Raw genomic sequence first — 11,165 nt, 5'->3', positions numbered from 1 at the left:
CCTGGAGTACTGTGTCCAGCTCTGGAGCCCTCAGTACAGGAAAGACATGGACCTGTTGGAGCAGGTCCAGAGGAGGGCCACAAAAATGATCAGGGGGATGGAACATTCTCCTATGAGGAAAGGCTGAGAGTTGGGGTTGTTCAGCCTAGAGAAGAGAAGGCTCTGGGGAGACCTTATTGCAGCCTTTCAATAATTGAAGGGGGCTTGTAAGAAAGATGGGGGCAGACTTTTTAGCAGGGCCTGTTGCAAAAGGACAAGGGGGAATGGTTTTAAACTAAAGGGGGGTAGATTTAGACTAGATCTAAGGAAGAAATTTTCTACGTTGAGGGTGGTGAAACCCTGGCACAGGTTGCCCAGAGAGGTGGTGGATGCCCCATCCCTGGAAACATTCAAGGTCAGGTTGGATGGGGCTCTGAGCAACCTGATCTAGTTGAAGATGTCCCTGCTCATTGTAGGGGGGTTGGACTAGATGACCTTTAAAGGTCCCTTCCAGCCCAAACTATTCTATGATTCTATGGGTATTAATTCATTACTGCCTAGTTACCAACAGCGGTTGACTTGTTGCAGAATTTACTGTTTCAGTGAGCAATTTACCAAACAAGGTCATTTATACAACCTCAAAGAATTTTAATAATCCTGAGAAGTTAACACAGTAAACTGCCTTTTTTGGGGGTAGGGGCAGGTCAAGATGAACAGAAAGAGGAAAAAGAAGAAATTACAAAGCACAGTGGCAAGATAACTTAGATTTGAAGGATTAACTTTTACACGGAAGGTATAGTGAGAAGGTTGGATACTGTAAGACACACTTCATCCCCAAAATTCTGAAAATTAGTTTAAGCCCATTCTTTAGAGTTTCTTGAGAAAAGTCAATTGCTGAAAAGAGGTGAAAGGTGTGTGTGTCTTTTTATATGTCTAGTCATTACCTGAGACTTTTTAGCTGGGATGGCAGCAGGTAACACAACATTTTTCATTTACCCCATGTTCAGTTAAAAAATTTATTAGGACTCTCTTTTCTATTAACTATATCGAGAAGAAACAGTAAACAGATTTTTGGAAAGCTTTGATAAAACCCTAGAATGGTCATGCAATCACAATATAGGAATGAGCAAAGGTTACAGTGTTAATTAAATAGCGTAAGTATGCTCAAAACCAGAGCTCCTGTATGTGCATTCTAGAAATTTTTTATTATCCATAGCCTATCATCGCACAGCACTGGGCTCTAAACCAACACACACAAAAGACATGCACTAGCAAATCATGAAAACAGTCTGTTCAGAACTGTGCACCCAACAAATCCCCAGGACCAGAAACAACACTTTTTAAAAACCATCAGGAGGTAGAAAATTATTCAACGTTATAAAAAATTCATTTACATTGCTAGCAATTAATGAATTATTATTCATGAATGATCACTTTGGAAGCAAAGAGAAGGGAAATAAACATGAAGGTATGATTGTAAAGTCTAGCAGAGTATATAAGGATAGAAGCAATTTAACAGAACAACACTGTTCTTTGATTCAGTAGGCATCACATCAACACAACTTGAACTAATGACCAGACAGAACAGATGTTGTTTTTGCAACCTGATATTATGTCAAGTATGAAAGAAAAACATTCCAAAACCAAGATCTTGGATTAAACCATACAGCAGGTATAAAACCACATAAAAGACACGGAACACTGGCTTTCAGAGTAGTGGCTTGCTGCTCAAGGCAGCAGGCCATCCACCTGATAAAATGAAGATTTAAATTTGAACAAAACTGTATCTTACCAAAAGATAAAGACAGCAACCTTCAAAACCAAGACCATCATGATGTAATGAAAAAGAAAAAGTGAAAAGAATCCTAATGCTACGATCCTAAGGTTCAAATTTTCATTTCTTTCCTTCTCTCGTTTATAATTGTTTGAATGCTAAGTAATGCTACATGTGTAGAAAACCATTGATTTGTACTTAAGACAAGCACTACCTCTCTTATCAAACAGCCATTTTGAAAAGTGTACCGAATAGGACAATCATATAGCTGCAGAACTCTCTCACACTAGAAGTTGAAGTACTGGTGAACAGCTTTGAATTTTCATGTCTTTCTGCAATAAATCTTGGATTACAAACAAAGGGTACTTTTTATTGTTTCTAAAAAACAAATAGCATCTAAGTTGCCAGTAATTAGCTACACTAGTATATTCAACTAAATATATATCTGAATTCTTTCCTAAATCCCTTTCAGAATGCCTACATTCAAGTGCTACCATATTTAGCAACACCTTAAAAACAATCCTTCAACGTTTTTGCTTTAGATTTTCCTAAACTGTGTTCCAAGTACCGCAGACAAAATGCTGGGAATTTAGATCCCTTTTCATATAGGATCATTCTTTCAAGTATGAGTTATCATCTTCAAACTAAGGACAGCAAAGACATATCAAATATTTACAACAGCTTTCCTATTTTCACAAAAAGGGTATTACGTCTCTGGGAATGAAAAGGGTGCAGTGTGCCCAAGCATTTTGCCAGAAAAAAAAAGCTTTCTACTCTAGATAATGCTCAGGTGAAAGGCATCTATCTATCCTTGCTTTAGTAAGATAAATACAGAGCATGGTGTACATACATTAAAAACAAAATCTCCACCAAACAAGCACACTTCACATGACCTCAGGAAGATTTGAGAATAAGATATATGTTTCATTTCTTAATATATCACTGAAAGTCTCGTAGCCTGGAACATGTATAAATCAAAAAAAACATCCTTACCTAGGGCCTCTGGGGCCTTCAAAACGTGCTGATCTGGGAGGATCTGGAAGCAATCCACCCGACCTCACTGGTTTATCCTGCACGGTAGGTGTATGTGTTGAAGACACTGCAGAAGTGGCTTTCAGTTCCCCACATCCTTGCTCAGATGAAATAGAGACAGTTTGTTTACTAAGATGAACTTGAGACTTTCCGTGGTCTGAAGAGCCAAAGGATGAACTTACTTGAGAATGATAAGGTGAATATACAGTTGAACTAGCTATTTTTGATGCATAGGTACCAGGGGTGGGAAGCAGAGCTGGCCTTGGTGTCTCAGTAGATTGACTGCTTTGAGAACTGGATCCTGAAGGGACAGAGGAATTAGATAACTGAGAAACAGAAGAGAGAGGTGGGGGGACCAGCGGAGGTGTAGTTGAAGGTAAAGTTGGAGGCATAATAGGAATGCCACCTTGAGTGGTTTGAGAATATGGAACAAATGGAGGTGGCAGCGAAACATTTGCAGGATACTGATTCTTCAGATTTTGGAGTGAGCTCACTTTCTCCTGCAAATGAGACTGAGTGACCTTCATCTGTTCATCCCATGCTTTCCATTGTTTCTCATACTCTTGAAGCTGGTCTTTGTGAGGGTAGGTTTGAAGCTGATGCTGCCACTGTTGGTTCATTGATCGCTCCCAATCTTTATGAAGCTGCTGGAACTGTTTTTGCTGTGCCTCATAATGTCGCAGCTGCATGTCCACTGACATTGTCTGCAACGAGAAGACAAGAATACCTTCAAAATACCACCTTAGTTATTTTCAGAGCCATGTATTTCAGTATCACTCATAATATCACAATTTCTGACTTGGGCAGAAGCTTGACGAAGAACTACACTGAAACAAAAGCAAAAACCAACTGTGATGTCTAAAGTCATTGTGACAATTTACACATTTTATGACTAGAGGACATTTATGTATAAAAGGCTTTTTTTGGGGGATTGGGTTTGGTTTTTTTTTTTTTGAACAGGACTGCTGAAGAAAGCTATAATCAAAGGGCTCCAAGCTGTGTTATTACTGGATGCTAACAATGGCTAAAGCCCAAATCAATCTTCACGCTTTCAATATACACAGTACGTGACTTCTCGAGGTTTCAGTTTCTGCTATTAACCCGCTCAGAGTTGCTTTAGCTGTCAGCAATTACTTTTCTCTAAGCCTTTGCCAGATCTTCTTATTTGCACAACAAAGCTTCCTTCTAGGAGGTACTGTCTTTCATTATGTGTAGTTACAGGTGCTAATACCCATGGCTTGATCTTGTCTGAGATTTTTAGGGTTCACACTTAAAGAGATTTTTTTTTCAAACAAGCAGACAGCCCAAGCTACAAAGAAATGCTTAATGTACAAACTCCACCAACCCAGAAAAAGCTGACTCAACTCTCTAATACAGTAATCAACTTCTACTTAAGAGCTTAAAGGTTGCAACACTGATATAATTATCCAAACTTGTTATTAAGACTTTTTATTTTATTTCACTGATTATTTGAGTCAAAAATAATGTGAGACAGTGATTTCCTTAATTACTTTAACTACGTATTTTTGGTATCTATGTTTACTTCATCATTGTACATATTTATTTTTGTACTACACAATGTTGTAAAAAAGATCAGCTACCAAATTACTCCATGCAATCATCTGTTTACCTGACCTTTCTTCTGAACTGTTTCTCCAGCAGTAAAACATTCAAAGCTGAGTAAATTCAATATTGTGTTCAGCTTTGCCTCTGTATCACGCAGGTATACGTCTGAAAAATCTTATGACAAGTGTAAAGTCTTGTATTTCTCATCCTACTGAAGCTTCGTCACCATCTGCCAATTCTTTTTTCATTCTGAAGTTGAGTGACAGTAGGAAAAGGGGATATAGACTTCTACCCAAGCAGAAAAAGTAGCTAGACAAATGAGCCAACCATGACAAATTAGTCAGCTGCTTGTTTTTCAGCAGACCATGAGTGCTAGGTCACCCAGGAAGTACATCAAACACCATCTCCTTAGTGTTTCACCTGTAAGTGTGGAGGCTGTTGCATGATCTGTTGATACTGCTGTACTATCTGCTGCAGCTGGGCATGCTTCTGCATTATTCTCTGATATTGAAATCCAACCCGGTGATGGGGATGCTGCTGCCATTGAGCTGCTGCTGCTTGCAATTGCTGCAATCTCAAATCTTCCTCGGGGTCATCGGAAGGTTCAATATTGAGCTAGAGAAAAAGGCAAATACTGTAAATAAATGAAAGCTCCTTCTGTCAGAAGAAAAACACTCTTGGTCGCTACCCAGTTTGCAGAACTTTCTCAGGGTTCGTTATTTTATCACTCTCTATTTCAGTGTTCTGGACACCCACAGCTTCTGAAAGGCTGATTTTTATTTCATTTATTCTTAATGTGAATAGTCTGATCTAAAGGTTAGGCTGATGGCAATTAGGGTATTCATACATACAGAAACTACCTACAGGAAAGAGATTAATGCAGATCTGTTATCTGCTTCTCACAGCAAATATAATGAGACAACAGTGCTTTTTCATGATGAGGTAAAGTAACTCCGAGTGCTTTATTTTTGCCACTTGGTAGGAACACACACACTGTAAGTTAAAGTGGAGCACATGCTGCAGGGTAATCTACTACCCTACAGTAATCTGTTCAAACATCAATCATGATCTCCATCCATTCTGTAGTAACTGTTATTAAGCGTGCCGACAAAAATATTCCGCGCAAAGTTCTTGGCTTTCAGACAAACTACAACACACAGAGAGAAGGGGAATCAGAATTGACAAACTGCCAGAGAGGCATTAAGAAATAGTGTCTTAAAGATAGCATTCCTCATCTATCGAGTACTTGATTTTGTACTTGGGTATCACAAAGTGTTTCTCATAGACAAAGATGACAACATTGGGGAAGGTGCAAGTGAGTCAAGCTTGGACTCGCTTCGTGCATGTGTGGGTGACTATATACAAGGAGTGTATGTATTTTTATTTTTTTTAATTGGTGCAGCCTTAGCAAATGTTCTTTTAAGACTGCTTTACCATATTTAGTTATTGTTACACAGTATACACGAGAATTTGATGGCATTATTTTCCTGTTTCTTTATCCCATCTAGCACGACAAATGGAGTGGCATCACTTTACAAAGCCTACCTGAGTTTCAGTGGAGGTAAGAGAAGACTCGTCTTCTTTGGAAGCTGGAGGCAGGGATTCATTAAGCGGAGGAGGTTCAGACTGCTGAGTTGAAGCACTCATTTTCCCTTCTTCAGACTTTGCTCTCTGCTCAGGTGCATCCTTCACTACTGGACCTTTCATTTGCTGCTGTCCCTGAGCATGGGCTTTTGCCCTTTGCTGCAGGCTAAGCAGGTGCTGCTGGTACCAGTATTGCTGCTGTTCCTACAATAGACAGAAATTCTCTAAGACAGCTTTCACGGGAAAAACCATGAAAATTAATTCATGATAGTCACTAGAATCATACTCTAGAAATTTTAAAATCTGTTTTGAAGGAAAACTCACTTCATCATCAACAGTATTGCAATGGATGTCAGAAGATTGAATCAAAATTCAGAAACCACCATGTGAGGCATAGTACCCGCAGCAGAATTTATTTCCTACCTCATAGAGCTTACAACTAAAGAGAACAATAATGAAAAGCAGAAAGATGGCCAAAATTACTACAGACATGTGATAAGTACCATACTTATAATTTTTAGTGCATTTTATTCCTAACAACTAGAGGTACTTATTACGAGGCTAACTTAGGTAAAATGAAGGGAAAATGGAGGACAAGTATGAGTAAAGGAGCAGTAAAGAGAAAAAGGAGGAAATGTACAAAAAAGATAAAGAGGATGAACAGAGAACACAGACATCAAGCTAGTCAGCTACTTGTTTTTCAGCAGACCATGAGTGCTAGGTCACCCAGCAAGTATATCAAACACCACCTCCTAGAGTGAAAATGACAGCTGAGAAATTGTGGTGGAGATGTTTGAATAAAGGCTGTGGAAAAGAAAAGGAACAATCAGAACCAGCATATAGTGACGATTATTTATCATCTGAATTCTCATTAATTCTGATTCATTCAACAGCTGAAGAGGTAAATAGATTTGGTTGCACCCAAAAAATTATCCGTTTAAGAAGTGATCAAGCTTTCAGTTTTAAATATTTCAGGCTAGAATTAGAGTACTCCAGGTAGATGACAGTAACTTCAAAGCACTGTAAGCTGCCACCAACATAAAGAACAAAAGACTGAAGATAAGTATCTCAGCACTTAAGTAGTGGTACATCTTAAAGAGACCTGAAGGAACTGACAGTTCTGTATCTCTTCCAACACAAGAAATATCAGGCATCAAATCAGACTACCAAGACACAGATTTAAAACACGCGGGAGGCAGCTCTTCACCTGACATGGCCTTGTGCTAACAAAGTCCCTGCCAGAGACCACTGCAAGGGCTAAACTTTTGTGGATTCAAGACACAGCTCCATAAGCTCATAGAAGAAAAATCTACAGATTTTAAAAATAAAGACACCAGTTGCAGCTAAGGCAGCTCCTATATTTTAGAGAAGTATCGCTATACACTTGATTTTTAAGTTATTCTCTTATGTTCTCTTAGCATCTGCTTTTAGTTACTGTCAAAGACAGAATGATAAAATACTGTACTTCTGGTCTGACCTCGTGCAACCATTCTTGTGCTCTCATGTCAACTCCACCACCTCTGAGAATCTGTGACTGCTCTACATCTTTCATATCCTCTGTTCTTCCCTTCCACAGTTAAGACAAGACACCTATATAAAGCCCACTCAGAAACAAAAAAGAATCCAAAACATGCAGGTATTTTAAAACATAAGTGTGACGACAACAGCAAAATGGTAGGTGCTGTCTGATGACATTTCTCAAAACTGAGCCATTCTGCCTATCTTAAAACAGGTTTAAAAGAAGTGCAAGCTTCCTCCAAAAGCCTACCTCATGCTTAAATCAGGAATGATGTTTTCTGTTGGTAGCAATCTAGCAGACACAAACAAACATGGAGCTGTATTTTCAAAAAAATACTTCTGCAAAACTGTAACTTGGAGATGAGGTCAATGAGAGGAGAGGCTATGCTTCTTGGACTTTCTGTTGATCCTCCAATAACTCCCACCAAGAATCTTTTAATAAGAATATGACTCAGAAGAGCTGTCACGGCTTTGGGTGGAAGATGTGCATTCACACTCCAGCATGGACTCTCTCAGAAACCATGCTGTAATAAGTGCAACTTTCAACACTGGGGAGGAGCGTACATCCCCAGCTATACAAAAGCTGATTCAATTATCCCTCTCAAAAGGCATTATAAGGTGATTTACCGTGACAGTGCTGGATGCTATGCTTGGTGAGCACCTGTTCTACTGCCACAAAATTGTCGTCTCCACAGATCCACTTTGTTTCCTCCTCATTCTATCAATTGGACAAAGGGCTAAAACTCATAATATGGCCAGGGATTCACACAAAGAGCTATAATAATATCCCGTCACCTATTTCTTGCAGCAGATGAAGTCAGTGACACACGTATTGCAGGTTCTATCTGAAAAGTGTGAGAAAAGTGGAAAGGTAGATTTCTACAGCTTAGTCTGAGCAAAACAGAAGTGCTAGTGTAGAAAATTCCTGATGGTGAAAATTTCAGTCATTTGAGTGCTTACGTCCTCACGATAACTGTCGTTCTTCAAGTCCAGTTACAATCCTTAAGCCCAACAAACACATCAGCATCAACATATGCCTTTTTCCATCTTTGGCTGACCAAGAGACTACACCTGTTGCATTGTACAGGGAATGCTGAAACCAGCACTATCAGCTCCTGACCACAGGACATACCACCAAAAACATTAACGCAGAGCCCACACCAAAAGACTACTTCAAAATGAATTTAGGTGACCCTAGGCCATAACATAATGCCTATTCTGGGGGACATTCGGTCATTTTCTGGTAAAGATAGCGAAAGAATGGTTTAGCACCCTTTATAAAAACAAAGGAGGGATTTTAAAGCGTGCAGCAGTCTGCCGAAAGGTGACATGGTAAAGCTAAGGTAGCTTTAACAGATGTAGATAAATTCATATTTATGGATACAGATGCACCCACGTGTATTTGTTTACTACTGTAAATAAATAGCAGCATACAGTACACAAATATCAGATGGAGCATTAATGAAGTACCACAGGTATTTTAACAGGACTTGACAAAAGATGCATCCGATTGTAGAGAAACACAAGAATCCAGCAATTTAATCCAACAGTACACCCATGTAAGAAACTATGTTAAACTCACAATATTGTCAAGGCAAAGAGCGGTATCTTATTTTTAGACAGGAAAAAGAAATAATAAAACACTAACTCATGGCAAATTACATAATATTTTCTATGTTAAGAGAAAAACATTGATCTATTTGGCTGCAGCCACTGTCACTGTGGGATGAGAACAGAAAGAATTGTTTTCAATTACCAGTTTAAACAAAGGCTTAATAGGCTCCTACAAATGACAAATTACAGTATTTCTCTACTCGACTTTTAAGATCATTAGCAAGAAAGCATCACTATGCTTTGCTTTTCCTATTCCTATTGTGTAAGGACTTGTCGCTCCAAATCCTGTCTCATTTTACAGCCTAAGATAGCCAAAATTGTATCAATCTGTTATAACAATTTTATGACCAGCAGAGTACCATACTCCTTTTGAATTAACACTGAATTGTCCATGAGAATAAACAAACTACTCAAGATACAAGTTGTTTGTATAAACACTCATAAACCAGACAATGTAAACTTCAGCAGTATTCTGCTTCTTCTACGTGTGCACCACAATAATGCATTACTTGCGACTCTATGGAAAGGAGAGAGTGGTTGAGGAACAATTAAATAACATTAATGAAATTTCAGGCTACATAAGGGGGAGGAATTACAGTTTATTGTTCAATCTTGAGTTCAATAATTTAAGAAGTCAGCAAGCAGCCTCAATACCGAATTAACATCACTTTCTACATTTGATTTTTCAAGGTTTTGGTTTTGCCATTAAAAAATTTAATGAGTCCCATTGCTATCACTGTAAAAGATCAACTAGTACTGTCCAAAACCTTTGTCGAATTAAATTCATGAACTGAAAGCACCGCTTTGCTAGGCGGTGATTAGTTATATGGTGTAAACTTAAAAATTATACATTCCCAAACGTATTCAGGTATTGGTATGAAATTTTAATGGATACAATTAAAAAGGTGTCCCAAAGATTAACAAATCTAAAGTGTCAGTGAGTTCAATATGACGCAACAGGATTTTTGCAAACTTAGCTTCAAATCAGAATCCTAAGATCAATTTGCCAAAAACAGATGTCTTTTAAACTTAAAGTCAATTTAAAGCATGCACTTCAGCTTTGTTCTTGCAGCTGAATCTCTACAAACCGACCCTAAAACCATACAAAAGCCTCAGTGAATCTGACTGACGTGTATACATAGCTGAGGACCTCAACACGTGTGTCTCTTTGTGCACGTTTAACTTTAAGCAGCTGGATTGTCCCTAACTTAATGCATATGAACGGTCACATCAAGTTCACTGGAACTGCTGACAATTAGTAAGTGAAGCACATGAACATTTTGCAGGCATTTTGGCCCTAGTGTACACATAAAAAGCACACAGCATTAACAATGAGAGTATTTTTCACCTCAAAAGCATTTCAGAATATTTCCCTCCAATGCCCCATACAATTTTATACTGGAAGATCAAGCACGCGTAGCACAAAATGTATATGTAAGTCTAAGTAAAGGGCAACTATGTACTACGACAGAAACACTTTTGCAGCTTTAAGTATGTGTGGTAAGATCAAAATAGTCACAATTCTACACCACTCTGACAACTGAAACATGACCCCATGATAAAACTAAATGAAGACATCACTGAAGACAAGAGGCACTCATCCCAATAAGCAAACAGACTGCTGCATCTCACAACAGGCCGGATGAAGTCAACAGAGGTTCGGTGCAGGTCGCCCACATGCTGTACTTTGGAAAACAGTTCTCCAGAGACCAACAAACTCCCCCAAGAAAATTAAATTCAGCCAGCAGTTAGACTCTTCCCTAAACAACCCATTTGTTCTGTAAAAATGATGATTTGTTACATCCTGACAACCACCACTGGATAAAGAGGCATTTATGGAGCCTCGCCTGAGCCATGCCATTCCCGGACTTCCAAGGGTTCCGTCCAAACCCTCTAAGTATTATGTGAATATGGCGTGTTTATTAACTGCCCTTACTCGGAGACCTTTGCAACACCCAGTACCCGCCAGTGGTTAATTGCCATCGCTGCCCTGACGACTCGCAGGGCCGCAGGGGCGAGTGCGGAGGCGGCATCGCCTTACCTGGGGAGTCATGGTGGAGGAATCCGGCTGCTCGGTGCCACCGGCCTCCTTGGCGGC

The 11,165-nt window shown here is 39.2% G+C and overlaps 1 protein-coding gene across 1 annotated transcript in view; it reads right to left on the bottom strand.

Moving 5' to 3' along the window:
* LOC103913040 (YLP motif-containing protein 1-like) overlaps window positions 1-11,159 on the bottom strand; it is a 14,767-nt gene extending 3,608 nt beyond the window's left edge. The window contains exons 1-4 of the mRNA XM_009319484.1: window positions 11,109-11,159; window positions 5,897-6,139; window positions 4,772-4,966; window positions 2,747-3,489 (exon numbers count right to left, since the gene is read on the bottom strand). Coding sequence (XP_009317759.1) covers window positions 2,747-3,489; window positions 4,772-4,966; window positions 5,897-6,139; window positions 11,109-11,120 — 1,193 coding nt within the window. The 5' untranslated portion in view covers window positions 11,121-11,159. The remainder of the gene's footprint in view (window positions 1-2,746; window positions 3,490-4,771; window positions 4,967-5,896; window positions 6,140-11,108) is intronic.
* Between the last annotated feature and the right edge of the window lie 6 nt (window positions 11,160-11,165).

The sequence above is a fragment of the Pygoscelis adeliae genome, unplaced genomic scaffold, assembly GCF_000699105.1.
Source record: "Pygoscelis adeliae isolate BGI_AS28 unplaced genomic scaffold, ASM69910v1 Scaffold71, whole genome shotgun sequence".
In the NCBI taxonomy this organism is placed as follows: Eukaryota; Metazoa; Chordata; class Aves; order Sphenisciformes; family Spheniscidae; genus Pygoscelis; species Pygoscelis adeliae.
The sequence above is the reverse complement of the archived record's forward strand: the minus strand, read 5'-3'. Positions and strand labels throughout refer to the sequence as shown.